The sequence below is a fragment of the Elephantulus edwardii genome, unplaced genomic scaffold, assembly GCF_000299155.1.
Source record: "Elephantulus edwardii isolate Elephantulus edwardi_28Jun2011 unplaced genomic scaffold, EleEdw1.0 scaffold00439, whole genome shotgun sequence".
NCBI lineage: Eukaryota > Metazoa > Chordata > Mammalia > Macroscelidea > Macroscelididae > Elephantulus > Elephantulus edwardii.
The window spans coordinates 902,127-917,853 of NW_006400189.1; the positions used below are offsets into that span (position 1 = coordinate 902,127).

The 15,727-nt window shown below is 39.4% G+C and overlaps 1 protein-coding gene across 1 annotated transcript in view; it reads left to right on the forward strand.

Annotated features, from left to right (window-relative positions):
• The first annotated feature begins 321 nt into the window (after positions 1-321).
• LOC102858892 (protein FAM13A-like) overlaps positions 322-15,727 on the forward strand; it is a 16,513-nt gene continuing 1,107 nt past the window's right edge. The window contains exon 1 of the mRNA XM_006902681.1: positions 322-547. Within this exon, the coding sequence (XP_006902743.1) occupies positions 322-547 (226 nt within the window). The remainder of the gene's footprint in view (positions 548-15,727) is intronic.

Sequence of the window (15,727 nt, forward strand, 5' to 3'; positions counted from 1 at the left end):
GTCATTATTTCAGGATCTTCATGAGATGTTAATGTTTCCTTCTTTTGTTTTTTTCCTCTGTTAACCAGGTACTGTGGATCACACCCCTTGGTTACTGTAGTAATATATCTTAGATACGTCAGTGTGTTTGCTCTATCTCTTAGCTACAGCTAAGTTGTGGCTTTGAGGTTCTCATTAGTGTTCAACCCTTTTACCCATCATTGGGAAATGTGTTAGGGATTTTGAAGTAAAAATAAGTGGAGACCATTACTATATGTCTCCAAACACTTGAATTTTAAGTCAAGTGTTTATGTTTTAACCATGCAACCTCCTGTGGTAAATATGACTGACTGCTCTTTGTTCTTACGTACTTTTAAGCAAAGCAAAGCAGCAGTTCGACTGAAAGAAGATATGAAAAAGATAGTGACGGTGCCACTGAATGAGCTGAGAGATTCCACTTACACAAAGTTATTTGGCATCAGCCTCGAAGACCTTCATCAGCAGGGCCTCACTGAGAATGGTGTTCCGGCTGTAGTGTGGCACATAGTGGAGTACTTGACACAGCACGGTAGGTTAAGGCATATTTCAATCATTTGCTTTTTTTTTTTCAGTTTCTCACATGTAAAAAAAACAAAATAAATAAGGGATATTTGGGAGATGAGGTAATAATTAATTACTTCATAATGAAGTAATTGAACTCTAGTGGCCTAGTGATAAGGAGTTGTGCTGCTAACCAAAAGGCAAATGGTTCAAATCCCCCAGCTGGTCTGTGGGAGAAAGATGTGTAGTCTCCTCCCATGCAATTTATAAGTTCTCAAAACCCCCTGGAGAGGCTGGAAGCAGAGGAATGTGGATATGCAGGAGGAGGGGGAGATTAGTCATCGGATTGTCAATTTGATGGGGGGGGGGTGAGGGAAATGGAAAGAATTTGTTTGAATTTGTATTCAAATTTTGTAAATAAACTAGTAGGCAAGAAAAGCACAAAAAAACCCTGCAGTGTCAGCTGTGAGTTGGTTCTGACTTGATGGCACCTAACAACAAGAACAGCAATTATGTCAATATGCAAGACTGGCATATTCTTTAAAGCACTTTAGTTAAAATGGCAGACTAGTAGTGTGTAATATATCTTACCTTAAAAAAATATAACAACCAAAAAAAACCCCAGGCAATCATTGAGAGCATTAATGCTATATGCCATTGTTTTGATGGTACTAATTTGAGTGTATCAAAGTTAATGAAGATGGCATTATGGATAAGGCATGGTTCAGATCTATTCCTAGGGGGTCACTATGAGTCTTAGACAACTTGACAGCACATAACAACAACAATTTGATTAACTAATTTGATCACAATAATCATATAGGTTTGTAGTTTGGAATAATTCATGGTTTTAAGTGCTAAAGTACATATTTTTTTTTCTAATAATAGTGAAATCTCTAGGTTAATTCCAATTGGTAGTCAATAATTTGAAAAGTAATATGACATTTTGGGAGCATTTGTTTTAGCTGAGGTCAATCCTGAATTTAACAGGTACTTCGACCTTAGAAGGCCAAGTATTTTTGTTGTTAACTGAAAAAAGAGAGTCTATACATTCTAGTCAAACAAATAAATCTTCCAGAGTTGTCCTTACAGTCAACGATGGTGAAACTTTGTCTCTACTTGGGACATTCTGTCAGGAGGGGCCAGTCCTTGGAAAAAGATATCATTCTGGGAAAGGTGAGGTGGTGTTGCTGTGTGCTGTGGAGTTGAAACCACGTCATAGCTGACCCTGCAGCGGGTTTTCAGAGACAGTAAATTACACAGGAGGAGATTGCCCAGCCTTCTCCCACAGAGTAGATGAAGGATTTGAGATACATCCTTTGGGATTGCAGCTATGCTTCTCACCACTAGGACACCAGACCACCCTGGGAAAGGAGGAGTGACAGAGGAAGATCCTTACATGCTTGAAATGAGTTGACTCTGTGACTAAGAGAGGGGACTTAAGCATGGCGCAGATAGTGCAGGATGAGGCAAGGTTCCAATCTATCATTCACAGAGTTACTATGAGTCAAAGTCAGTCAGTAGCACCTACAAACTGCACCATATGTTCTAGTAAAGAATCTAGGTGGTACAGTGGTTAAAGTGCTCAGCAGCTAACTAAAAGGTCTGTGGTTTACACCCATCAAATACTCTGTAGAAGAGAGATGTGTAGAAAGAAAGATCTTTCCTCAGTAAAGATTACAGCATTGGAAACCTTGTTTTCTAGATCCACTCAGTCCTATGTGATCATTGCAAATCTACAAATGACTTTGATAACAATGATTTGATTTTACATGTTCTGATTACTAAATATGTAGATGGCTAAATGATGTTTGGCTCTGAAAACTGAGGAACCCGATTATGATCTCACCTTGTAAGCATTCTCTTCTTATTTTCTGAGGAAGGTAAACTGCAGAAGGGCCGGATTTCTAGAGAAGAACTAGATTAGTTCAAGTCCTTTAAAGAGTTAAACACAAAAGATATTATACCCTGTAAGGCAAGATGATGATCTATGAGATCTTGACAAGATGTTATTAAGTTAAAGCTTTCATGAGACTCATTTACATACTGAATCTTGAATAAGGTTTCACCTCACTGATTTAGATAAGATTGCATTTCTGGGTACTTAATGTGTCAGATGGCTTTGTTCACTCACTATTCATTTGGATGTAAAAATATGACCACTTAAAATAATATTTTGATCTTTGTAATTATCATTCTGACCTTTATCCAATAATACTTGAATAATAGTTTCTTGAGCTTATTTCATCATGTAAAACTACTTGATGTTTTAATTTTTAATTCTATGTATTTTTCAAATAGCTAATACATTTATGACACTCATAGTACTTGAGAACATACACTGAAAATTCTCTTCCTCTCAGTGAAAAAAATCTTGCCCCCATTTTACCCTTTCCCCTGAAATCATACCTACTTTTAGTTCTAGGTGAATACTGAAGCCTTTGGTTTAGCATCATAACTCCTTACACACGAGGCTACCAGAGCTCTCTTATCCACCAGCTTCTCTGAGGGAGAAAATGGACAGTCTCCTCCTATGTGGTTTATAGCTTCTAAAAAACTGGAGGGTCAACTATGAGTGGGTTCAGAGTTGATACTTAACAACAGTATGTTACTTCCTATTATTTCTTACTAAGGTATTTAAGACAAGTATTGTTGTTGTTGTTGTTATGTGCCGTCGAGTCGTTTGTGACTCATAGTGATGCTATGTACAACAGCCCTAAACCCTGCTCTATCCTGTGCCAATCACATTGCCTCTGACACACCCATCCCGATTACCCCAGTCACTGAATCAATCCACCTCATAGAGGGTCTTCCCCTCCTGCGCTGTCCCTCCACTCTACCCAGCATGATATCCCTCTCCAAAGACCTGTCTCTCCTTGCAACATGTCCAAAGTATGTCAGACGAAGCCCCAGAATCTTTGCCTCCAAGGAGTAGCCTGGTTTAACCCTCTCTAGGATGAATCTGTTTGTTTACTTGGCAGTCCATGGTACATTCAATACTCTTCTCCAGCACCACAGCTCAAAGGCGTCAATTCTCCTTCTGTCCTCCCTAGTCATTGACCAGCTCTCTGATGCATAACAAGTGATTGCAAAGACCATGGCCTGTATCAGGCGCACCCTCGTCTCCAAAGAGACACCGTTGCTCTTCAGTACTTTAGAGAGGTCCTTAACAGCAGACTTTCCCATCGCAATACGTTTTTTGATTTCCTGGCTGCTGGTGCCAAGAGTGTTGACTGTGGAGCCAGGCAAACTGAAGCTGTGAACAATCTCAATCTCTTTGCCATCCATCCTGATGCTACCAATTGATCCAGTGGTGAGAATCTTTGTCTTCTTGACATTGAGCCTCAGTCCATACTGAAGGCTGCAGTCCTTGACCCTCTGCAGTAAGTGCATGAGGTCCTCCTCAGTTTCAGCGACACGTTTATATTTATATGTTTTTCCCCTTTTAATACAGACATTATCTATCCTGGACTCTCATCTGAATCTTAATTTTTAAAAAAATTGCTTAATAGTATTGTTTTGAAAATTGCTTCAATATCATATCAAGAGCTTTAGTCATTTTTCTTTTAAGATATCCTTCTGTGCACTGTTTCTGTATTTGTATATCTATTTTTTTTTATTTGTTACATATTGAGAGGCATTGAATTATTCCCAGTCTTTTTTTTCTATTTACACACAGTGATTCACTGATTACCTCCACTGTGTCATTTCAAGCGTATGTCAGGGGATAAGTAGGTTAACTTTCTAGAAGTGGATTGACGGGGTCAAAGGAATGTGCATTTGTCATTGTGATCATGTTATTGACTGCTTTATATAGGAAAAAAATTCACATCAGTTTTTTAGGATATTAGCAAGTTTTCAATCAGGATTGGTTTTCTTCATACACTGTGGTTATAGTTTATAATAGGATGTATTTAGGTAATACAAACTAAATTCTTTAATAACCTACATCCAAAATTTCACTCGTTGTCATCTAGTGAGAACTGGCACATACTTGACACTCCATTGGGTTGTAGAGGCTGTAAATTGCTCAGACCTGAATAACTATTTTTCTTTAAATTGTGATTTGAGTGAAAACTTATAAAGAAATTATTTTTTTTTCATTCATTCAGATGTTCCTTTCTTTTCCCTGGCCCCATTTTAATCTGTAATGCATGTCTTGTTCCAGATTGTTAATTGTAATACACATGGTATCTGATTGTCCATTCATTTCAGTCTGAGCTTCCTTTCACCTGTTCCAATGCAGTTTTCCTTATCTATCCATTCTTTTCCTGTTCTCCTCACCACCACCTCCTATCCTATTACTCTCCTATTTTTATTATAGTGATCTTACACAGTATTTTTCGTTTTGTGACTGATTGCTTTCATTAAGTATAATGACCTCCAGACTCATCCATGTTGTATAGTGTTTCATGAATTCTTCATTGTTTTTTAGTGTTGTACAATACTTTGTTGTATGAATGTATCATAGTTTCTCTATCCATTCATTAACTGGCAGTTGGGGCGCTTCCATCTCTTGTTACTGTTTCATTCTTAATTAAGAGTGTTTACCCACTGGAGGGCTAGCTGTGAGTTGGTACCAACTCAAGGGAACATAATACTAACAGAATATGAAAGATAAAATCAGTAGTGAGGTCCTTTCAAGATGCATGTCTTGCTGATACCCTTGATCTACTGAACTAGAATCTTGATTGGCAAGGGAGGATCTGATACCTAATTTTAAAAAGCAGTCCCTGGTTAGGGCCCCTGGGTAAGGAAGTCCACCGTGGCTTGCAGAAAGGCAATTGGAATCCACTCAGAGACACTTTAGAAAGCAGGACTGGCAATCTCCTTCTGAAAGATCGTAGCCTTGAAAACTAATGAAGCTGTTGTACTTTTGTGCACATGGGGTCTGCATGAGTTGGAATCATCTTTGCAAATTAGGTCAATAAGTTTTATTTAATTTTTTAAAATTTTATTTAACAAGTGTTTTTTGTGGCCTTGGTATTTACAACAGGCATTCTGTCAGGTAAGAGGATGTAAGGATAATTGGAGAGTTAATTTTTCCAGAAGTAGATTTTTTTTTCATGCTTTACTATCTTTTGGGTTTTTTTAAATTGTAGATTTAAGTATTTAGCACCTGACATGGGAAAACTCTTGTTAGAAAGAACGTGTTTAGGTCACTACTTATTTCAAGGCCTTTAAACAAACTTTTTTTTACCTAAAAATTACATAGGCTTACATGTGAACACACACACACACACACACACACACACACACACACACACTCTCACACTCTCACACTCACGTATATTTACATTTTCTTTCAAAGGAATGTCTTATAAATGAGGAGCCATATAATTTTTATACTTTTAAAAATAACTAACACACTCTAGTGGTCTAACACTTAAAACACAAAGGCAGACAGTTTGACTCCAAATCCCAAGTGATTTATAGTTTCTAAAAACCCAGTCTTCTAGGTTGTATAGCTCTGGTGCATCTACTTGCCATACAGAGGTACCTTGTGGTCGCTGTGATGCTGAACACTGTGACACTGATGTGTCAAATGTGATAACGGTTACCCATGGTGAACAGTGTTTGGTGGTGCTCCCCGATTAAAACAAGCTTGGAAGCAGGAGTGGTATCCACTTCTGTAAATAGCTTGCCTCAGGAAACCCTATGAATCTGGGGAAAGGATGAAAGTCATACATGCAAGTAAGTGTTGAGGACTTTTGTTTATAAGTTCCCTGTGAGTCACCTACAACTCCAGGCACTTAACAACAATAACAACAAAAAAAGCCACTAGAGGGTCAACTGAGAGTTGATTCCAATTCAGCTGCAATAAGATAAAGACATTATCTAATCTTGCTGATAGTGTTAGTGTCCTTCCCTTACTTTATTGTGAAGGTGGTAGTTGTTTGGTGCTTCTGAATGAGTTCTGACTCATAGCAACCCTGTGTATAACAGAACAAAACTTAGTCCTGAGCCATCTTCACTCCCTCGCTGTGTTATAGCCACTGCCAGTCTATCACATTGAAATTCTTTTTTTCCCTCTCGGCCATCTATTTTACCAACCATGTTCACCAGCTCACCAGAGACAGCCCCTCCTGGATAACAAATCCAGAGTATTTGAGGCAGTCTCCCCAGCTTCACCTCTATGGAGCAGTCTTGATTTTAAATACTGTAAGATTCCCTAGTCACCACTAGATGTCAGAAGGTTGTTGCAGATTTGTTGCTTTCTGGCCAAAATGCTGATTCTGATTCCTGTCATATGTTATTTCAAATGATTATGGATACCATTTTGAAATATATAATTAAGTTGCACAAAAGGTAGCTGTCACTGGGTTTGTTATGTGCTGGTTGAGTCAGTTCCAAGTCATTGCAACCTTGTGCACAAAGAACTGAACAGACTCAATTCTGTTATCCTCACAATTGTTGCTAATATGTTATAAGTGCATTCTTTCATTCTCTACCCCTATAAATTATTATTTTATTACATAGAATTAACTCATATTTCCTAAAATAAAAAAATTAGGATTTATTAAAATAACACCACTCCACGAAGCATTCTCAATATCTGCTTCCATTGAATTTTTCTGGAATAACCATAAATTCCTAACAATTTATAGTAAGAAGATAGATGTCTTATGAGTTATATGGTTTGATGAGCAAGTCCTCATTTACTAGTATATGTAATTATAGACTCATATAGGGCTCCTTTAAGCTTTCTGGATTCTTTTCTCTGTTGTTATGTGTCTAGTTGAGTGTGACTGTAGCTACCTTATAAGCAACAGAGCCGAACCTTGACCTACCCTGTGCCATCCTCATAAACTCAGACATGTTTGAACCCATTGTTTGAGTCACTCCTTGATTTCCCTGACCCTCTATTTTTCCATTATTGTTGTTGTTCGTTGCCATCTAGTCAAATACCTGCTACCCCGTGAACAACAGAACTGAACCCTGTCCCATCCTGTGCCATCCTCACCATCTCTGATACACTTGAGCCCACCACTGCAGTCACCATGTCAATCCATCTCATTGGAGGTCTTCAACTTCTTTGTTGACTCTCTACCCTTCCAAGCATGATGTCCCTTTCCAAGGAGTAACCTCTCCTAGCAACATATCTAACATGTATGTGGGATGAAGCTTCACAATCCTGATCTCCACTCTGGCTGCACGTTTTCCAAGATCTGTTTGTTCTTTTAGCAGTTCATGAGATATTCAGTGCTCTTAAATTTACATCCAGGGGTGAGAGTTGACTTAGGTAGGACTTGTTCCTGAGATAAGAATTATATAAGTTAGTGAAACAGAGGCTGAATTAAATACTTGATAAGGGTTAACATCCATGACTTCTGTTTTCAGTGTATCTCTCTGCTATTCTCGCACAGTGAGTGTGGGATCAGGAGCCTGGAAGACTGCCGTCACTTCTTAGAACTGGTTTATTTTGGACCAGCAGGAAGTGTATTTATTTAAAGGAAGGTTAGGGGGGAAAAAATCAACAAATCTTGTTGGAAAAGCAAGCTTAAGGTCAAAGATAGAGCAACACTATGTGAAATCATATCCAAAGGGCATTCACTGGGCCAAAAACAGGAGGCAATGTTAGACTCAGGAGCTGCATAGAGAGAGGCAGGAGGACACAAAATTTGACCTGTTCAGAATATGGGCCTAGCCCAGGAATAGTATTCTCTTTTTTCAGACAGCAGCTGCTTGACAGAGGAGCTTTGTATTGTTGAAAAAACAACTGTAAATGGATAATTGAAGTCTTCCAGTTGTTGTTTTTAGGTGGCCTTGAGTTGAGTATGACTGACTCACAGCAACCTTATGAACAACAAACCTGAAGCCTGTCCTATTCTGCACCATCCTCATCATCTCTGACACACTTGAGTCCATTGCTGCCGTGACTGTGGCAATCCATCTCATTGCGGACCTTCTTCTTTTACATTGACCTTCTGCCTTTCTGACCACGATGTCCCTCTTCAAAGAATAGCCTCTCCTAGCAACATGTCCAAAGTATGAGAGAAGAAGCTTCGTGGTACCTGTTAATTTGCAGGTGCTTGAAGAAGTGGTCTTCCATTGCAGTCTAATGATTGTAAGCTGCTATTGAGTCAGCCTCCAACTCATGGGCTCCCATGCACAAAACATGAAGTGCTGCCTGGTCCTGCATCATCTACATGATGCTCCAGGAGTTAGAGTCTTGTGATATGTAAGGATTTCATTGGCTGTCTTGTATGTTGTTCTTTTGCTTATTTTGTTGGTTTTGTTTGTTTGTTTTTAAGACAACAGTGATTTCATTTAATGGAAGAGGAACAAAGCACATGAGATGGGGGTGTGGGGGTGAAGGAAATAGAAAAGATCCAATGTGAAAAACAATGTCTTCAAACTTTGTAAACCAATCAATTTAAATTTAAAAAATATAAAAAGGAAGTGAGAATGGTTGTACAACTCAAGGAATATGATCAATGTCAATGGTATGAACATGTAGAAGAACTTAAACAACATATGATCAAGAGGCAATGGTGATGAAGGAGGAAGTTTAGACTGCTCTGAAGGACTTGGCAAAAAATAAGACCGCAGAAATAGATGGAATAACAACAATAGATGCTGGCCTGCATGTCCTTACCAACTTGTGCCAAGAAATCTGGAGGACAACTACTTGGCCAACAGACTGGAAGAGATCCCTATTTATTCCCACTCAAAAACAAACAAACAAAAAAGTGCCCTGACAGTGGAAATTATCGAACAATGTCAGTAATATCACACACTCACAAAATACTGCTGGAAATTATCCAGAAATGACTATAACAGTACCTTGACAGAGAACTATCAGAAATACAAGCTAGGTTTAGAAGAGGTCAGGGCTCTAGAGACATTATTGCCAATGCCAGATGGATCTTGGCTGAGAGCAAAGAGTACCAGAGGAATGTCTATTTGTGTTTCATTGACTATGCAAAGGCATTTGACTGTGTGGATCACAACAAATTGTGGCTAACCTTGAGGAGAATGGGAATCCCAGAACACTTGATTGTTCTTATGTGAAATCTATACTTGGACCAGGTACAAGTCTTGGAATAAAGCAGGGAAACAGTGCATGGTTCAAAATCAGGAAAGGAGTGTGTCAGGGATGCATCCTGTTTCCATGTCTTTTCTATCTGTATACAGAAAAGATCATTTGGCTAGCAGGACTTTATGAGGAGGAATGTGGCATCAAGATTGGAAGAAGACTCATCAACAACCTGAGTTATGCAGATGACACAAATTTGCTTGCTGAAACTAAAGGAGACCTGAAGCACTTGCTGCAGAAGGTCAGGGACTGTAGTCTTCAATATGGATTGAAGCTCAACATCAAGAAGACAAGGATTCTCACCACTGGACCAATTTGCAGCACCATGATAGATGGAGAAGAGATTGAGGTTGTTAACAATCACAGCTTGCTTGGCTCCACAATCAACACACTTAACACCAGCAGTCAGAAAAATCAAAAGACGAATTGCATTGGGGAAAAATCGGCCGTCAAAGACCTCTCCAGAGTACTAAAAGCAATGATGTCATTTTGGAGACTAAGGTCCACCTAATCCAGGCCATGGTCTTTACAATTACTTGCTATGCATCAGAGAGCTGGACAATGACTAAGAATGACTAGTCTTCCTGCCTAGTGATTTACAGTCTCTAATATCCTGCTGGAGGGTCAGCTCCCTGATCCTCCATCCTAATGGTCAGCTAATTCTTGCTGAAATCTAATTAGATTGTGTTTTATCCCACTTAGTGCTCCAGTGATAGTCTTTAGTCTCCAACTTTACATCCATGGCCCTATCTGGTTTTCTCCATGTTATTACCCTACTATTCTTTGACCTAAAATCTCCTCGTTTTTACTGTGTAGAGCCTCAACTAGGTGAGGTGACATGGTGACTGTGGTAGTGAATTCAAATGTGTCAGAGATTGTGAAGACGACATGTGATAGGACAGTGATCAGCTCCATTGTCCATAGAGTCACTGTGAGTCATACTTGATCAATGGCACCTAACAACAACAGGCCACCAGAGCTCCCTCAAGTTTCTTGTTTGAAGTGAGGACTAAAGTGCACCTGATTCAATCCATAGTATATTCAATCATTTGCTATGCATCTGAGAACTGAACTCATGAATAAAGTTGACAGGAAAAGACATGATGCCTTTGAACTGTGAAGTTTGAGAAGAATACTGAATGTCCCATGGACTGCCAAAAGAACAAGGAGATGTATCTTGAAGAAGGTGCAGCCAGAGTCCTCCTTGGGGGCAATAAGAATAAAACTTCATCTTCCATACTTTGGGCATGTTGCTAGGAGAGGCTGTTCCTTGGAGAGAGACATCATACTTGGAAAGGTGGAGGGTTGGCGAAAGAGAGGAAGACCCTCAACACAGCAACTGCAGCAATGGGCTAACATGTCAGAAATGTTGAGGATGGCGCAGGATAGGTCAGGGTTCAGATCTCTTGTTCATAGGGTCACTAGGAGTTGTACTCAACATGACAGCACCTAACAACAACAGCAGTTTTCTTTATGTTATATTATCTCTCCATAATTTATATTTTAAATTCTCTTTATTAGGGTCATCTTAAAAGTTTGTAGAAAGAGTGCAACCTGTACAGGGGCAGTGGTATCTGACCTTTGCTAACTGCACAAGGAGGAACAGTCCCCAACCACAAAATTCATGGTCGAGAACTTTTCCCTGTGAGATCAGACATGCCATCACACTCCACAAACATACTTCTACTATTTAAAACATCACTTGTCCTATCCTGGGCTCTCACTGCTCTGCTTCTGGGTCTGCTAATCTGTTCCAATAGCCACATAGAACTCACAGGCAATACTCATGATTATGGGGATTATTGCAGAAATTAGCATATTACAATTCAAGTTTGAAACAGGATACAATTCTTAAGTCAGAACAGCTTCTCAGGCAAACTCATAAGCCCATTGACCTACAGCCCCTTGGCTCTAAGCCAGTGTTACATAGCTCTTTTATTCCTGCCAGTCATGAGGTCCCTGAACTGCCAAGTTCAGTAGCAAGCTTGGACAATGGCTTCTGGCTCTGGCTCCATGGGGCAGCTCTGTCTCAAGTCTTTTGTTCTCCACTCTTACTGTTGCTTGGTGTCTCAATCTCCATCAATTTTCATATCTTTGACTCTGAATTAGACCCTCTCGACTCTTCTTTCCTGCTAAGAGTGAAATTCCCATCTTCAACCTGTTACATTTAAGCCTCATAAGATGATAAGATTTAATTACACCATTAGTAGTCTACACACCTTATTTGCATGTTCCTGTGCTCATGCGGAACCTACACCTGGACCAGGAGGCTGTTGTGCGAACAGATTGGTAGAACACTGCTTGGTTTAAAATTGAGAAGGGAGTGTGTCAAGGTTGTGTTTTTTCTCCATACCTATTCAATCTGTATGCTGAGCAAATTTTTCGAGAAGCGGGACTCTATGAAAGAAGAGTGTGGCATCAGAATTGTAAGGACACTCATCAATAACCTACATTATGCAGGTCACAAAACCTTGGTTGCTGAAGTTAGGAGGACTTCAACACTTGTTGCAGAAGATCAGAGAATGCAGCTTTCGGTATGGATTGTATCTTAGTGTCAAGAAAACAAAGATTCTTTCCACTGAACTGATAGGCAGCATCATGATGAATAGAGAGGATACTGAAACTGTCAACAGCTTCATCTTGCTTGGATCCACATTTAAAACCCTTGGTGCCAGCAGTCAGGAAATAAGGAGACACATTGCACTGGGAAAATCTGCAGTTAGGGGCCTCTTCAAATTATTGAGGAGTAATGATGTCTGTTTGAGAACTAAGATGCATCTGATTTAGGCCATGGTCTTTCTATTCACTTGCTATGCATCTGGGAGCTGGGTAATGAATAAAGGTAATAGAAAAACAGTTGCCTCCTTTGAGCTGTGGTGTTGGAGAAGAGCACTGAACATCCCATGAACAACCAAGAGAACAAAAGAAAATGTCTTGGAGAGGCTGCAGCCGAAGTGTTTGGAGGCTAGAATAATGAAACTTTGCCTCACATACTTCAGGCATGTTGCTAGGAGAGGCTGTTCCTTGGAGAGGAATATGATGCTGGGAAGAGTGGCGAATGATTTTGGTGAACCCTCGACATGATGAATTGACACAGTGACTGCTGCAGTGGGCTCTTGTGTGTCAAGAAGTATGAGAATGGCACAGGATGAAACAGAATTCAAATCTTTTGTTCATGGGGCCGCTTTAAGTAATATTCAGTGGCACCAAACAACATCCCAAAAGGTGTTATTTACCTCATTCACATCCTTAACATAGTCCCCCCCAGCCAATGGGCTAGACAAACCATTTTAAATAATCATACCATAAAGTTTCTGGGTTCTGGCAACTTCTTTTGAATCCTCTTTTAAAATAATAAATGAATAAATAAATAGGAGTACATATTCAGCGATGGAGTCTTGGAAAGAATCCAAACAAATGAAGGTTTCTAAAAAAAAAAAAAAAGCTTTATTTTCACATAAAGTAAATCGGTGTCAGCTATTCCATCTTGCCTGTGCTTTAGTCAAAGTTAAAGGTTTGCCTTCACCAGGATATATTATTCTCAGAAGGTGCTGGATCTATTGTAAACTAACTGATGGTAAGAGTCTAGTCTCATAGCACTTTATAATCTTACAGAGTGTTTTCATTTAATTTAGTGGAAAAGTAGAAGGTCACTCAAAAAGCAGAAGATCTACAATGAGGTAGATTGACAAAGCACAACCACATCAGACTCAAGCATAATAATGATTGTGAGGATGGCCAGGACTGAGCATTGTTCACCTCTTATATACAGAATGAAAACTGTCTTGAAGGCATCTACCAACATGAAAGAAATATTGCCTATTTCTTAGTTAAGTTAGTACAAACATAATTATGTATAGTTCAAAAGCTTTGTAAGCACATACCATTTTAAATTTTTTTTTCCATAAAATCCTAAGCTCATAATTGGAACGAGGCAGGATATGGTGCATAGTTTACAGAGTACCTAGTTTGATTCATTAAAGAATAAAATGTCTTTATATGACATTACATTGCTGTCATTGTTATGTGTTGTCAAGTTCCTTGCAATTCATTACGACTCTATGTACAATAGTCCTTCAACCTGCTCTATTCTGTGCCAACTTTACTGTCTCTGACATACCTACCCTCATTACCCCAGTCACTGAATCAATCCATCTCGTCATTGGTCTTCCTTTTTTCTCTGTCCTTCCACCCTTCCAAACATGATGTCCCTCGTCAAGGACTAGTCCCTCCTTGCAACATGTCCAAAGTATGTCAGACAAAGCTTCAGAATCCTTGCCTCCAAGGAGCAGCCTGGTTCCACCCTCTCTAGGATGAACTTGTTTGTTCTCCTGGCAGTCCATGGTATATTCAACACTATTGTCTAGTACCACAGCTCAAAGGCAGAGACCATACTTTCAGTTGCTATGTATACAGTCAAAGTTATTGCCATACAATCAGAACCAACTCATCGCTGGCCCTCCAGAGAGTTTCAAAAATTTTAAGTAAAAATCACCTGGGAAGAAATTGCCCATCTTTCTCTCGTGGAGCTTGTAGTGAATTTGAACAGTTATAGGGACAGAGTCCATATGTATAGTCCATATGTTATGCAGATGACATAACCTTGGTTGCAGAAAGTAAGACTTGAAGCAGTTAGTGTAGAGGATCAAACACTACAACCTTCAATGTAGATTACTTCTTGACATCAAGAAAACAAAACTACTCACCACTGGCCCAAGAGCAATCCTAATTCCAAAATCAATCTCCATAATAGTCTATGTGTTTCCTACTGCCAAAGGGGCCCTTTAGAGTAGTGAGAGAAGATCTTCACCCTGAAACCCACAGCGTCCCTTTTCAGCAGGAAGTAGCTAAGAGAATACGCCGTCCCCTTTTCCTTATGACTCAGGGTGAAGTCTCTCTCAGGGAGGAGTGATAGGGAATGGCAAAGGATACACTGACAAAGAAGATTAATCAGAACTGGCTTTGACAAGCACTGTGGCATTTGGACAAGAACAAACTGGGAGGAGGGTAGAGAGAATAGTGCAACAATGAATGAGTGGAAGCCCAAAAATGTCTGTAAATGTTTATGAAAATTAATAAAATATAATTATAGAAAAAAAGAGCAATCCTAATAGATGAAGAAAATATTGAAGTTGTCAATATTTTATTTATATCCACCATCAATACCCACATTAATAGCAGCAGTAAAGGGGGGGAAGCAAAAGAGATGTTGCATTGGAAAAAGCTACTGTCCAAGACCTCTCCAAAGTACTCAAGAACAATATTGTCAGTTTAAAGACTAAAGTGCACCTGATTCACATCATGATATTTTTCAGTTGCTTCCTATGCATTTGAAAGTTGGACAGTAAATATGGAATGCCAATAAAGTCAAAGCCTTTGAATCTGGGGTTAGTGAAAAGTATTGAATATTCCACAGACTGTCAAAAGAACAAGCAAATATTTCTTGGAGGAAGTGTAACTAGAGTTCTCCCTTAGAGGATGTGCGACAAGGATACTCCTTAGAGAGGAGAATGGTGAAACCTCATCTCACACACATACTTTGGCCATGTCATCAGGTGGGGCTAGTCCTTGGGAAAAAGACATCGTACTGGAAAAGGTTGAGAATAAGAGAAAGAGAGGAAGACCCTCAAGAAGGCAGATTGATACAGAACCTGTAACAAAGGATTTGAGCATAGCAGAGATGGTGATGATGGTGAGGATAAGGCAGAATTCCGATCTATTGTTCACTGAGTTGCTATGAATAATAATTAACTGCATGGAACCTATAGGTAGTAAGCATTTAAAAACTCATATTTTTTAAAAATTATTTCTTAGAATAGTAAATGTCCATATCTACATTGATCTATGTGGAGCCCTGTAGGCACAGTATATAAGGCGTTACACCACTGGTCCAATATCCTTGCCTCTGATGTTGTTGGGTTCCATGAAGTTGGGAATCCCAGAACACTTGATCGTTCTAATGCGAAACGTATACTTGGACCAGGAGGCATTCATCAGAACAGAGCAAGGGAACACTGCATGGGTCAAAATTAGGAAGGGCATACGCCAGGGATGCATCCTATCTCCATCCATACCTTTTCAACCTGTATGCAGAACAGACTAAACGGGAGGCTGGGCTTTATGAGGAGAAATGTGGGTCAAGATTGGTGGAAGATCTATCAACAATCT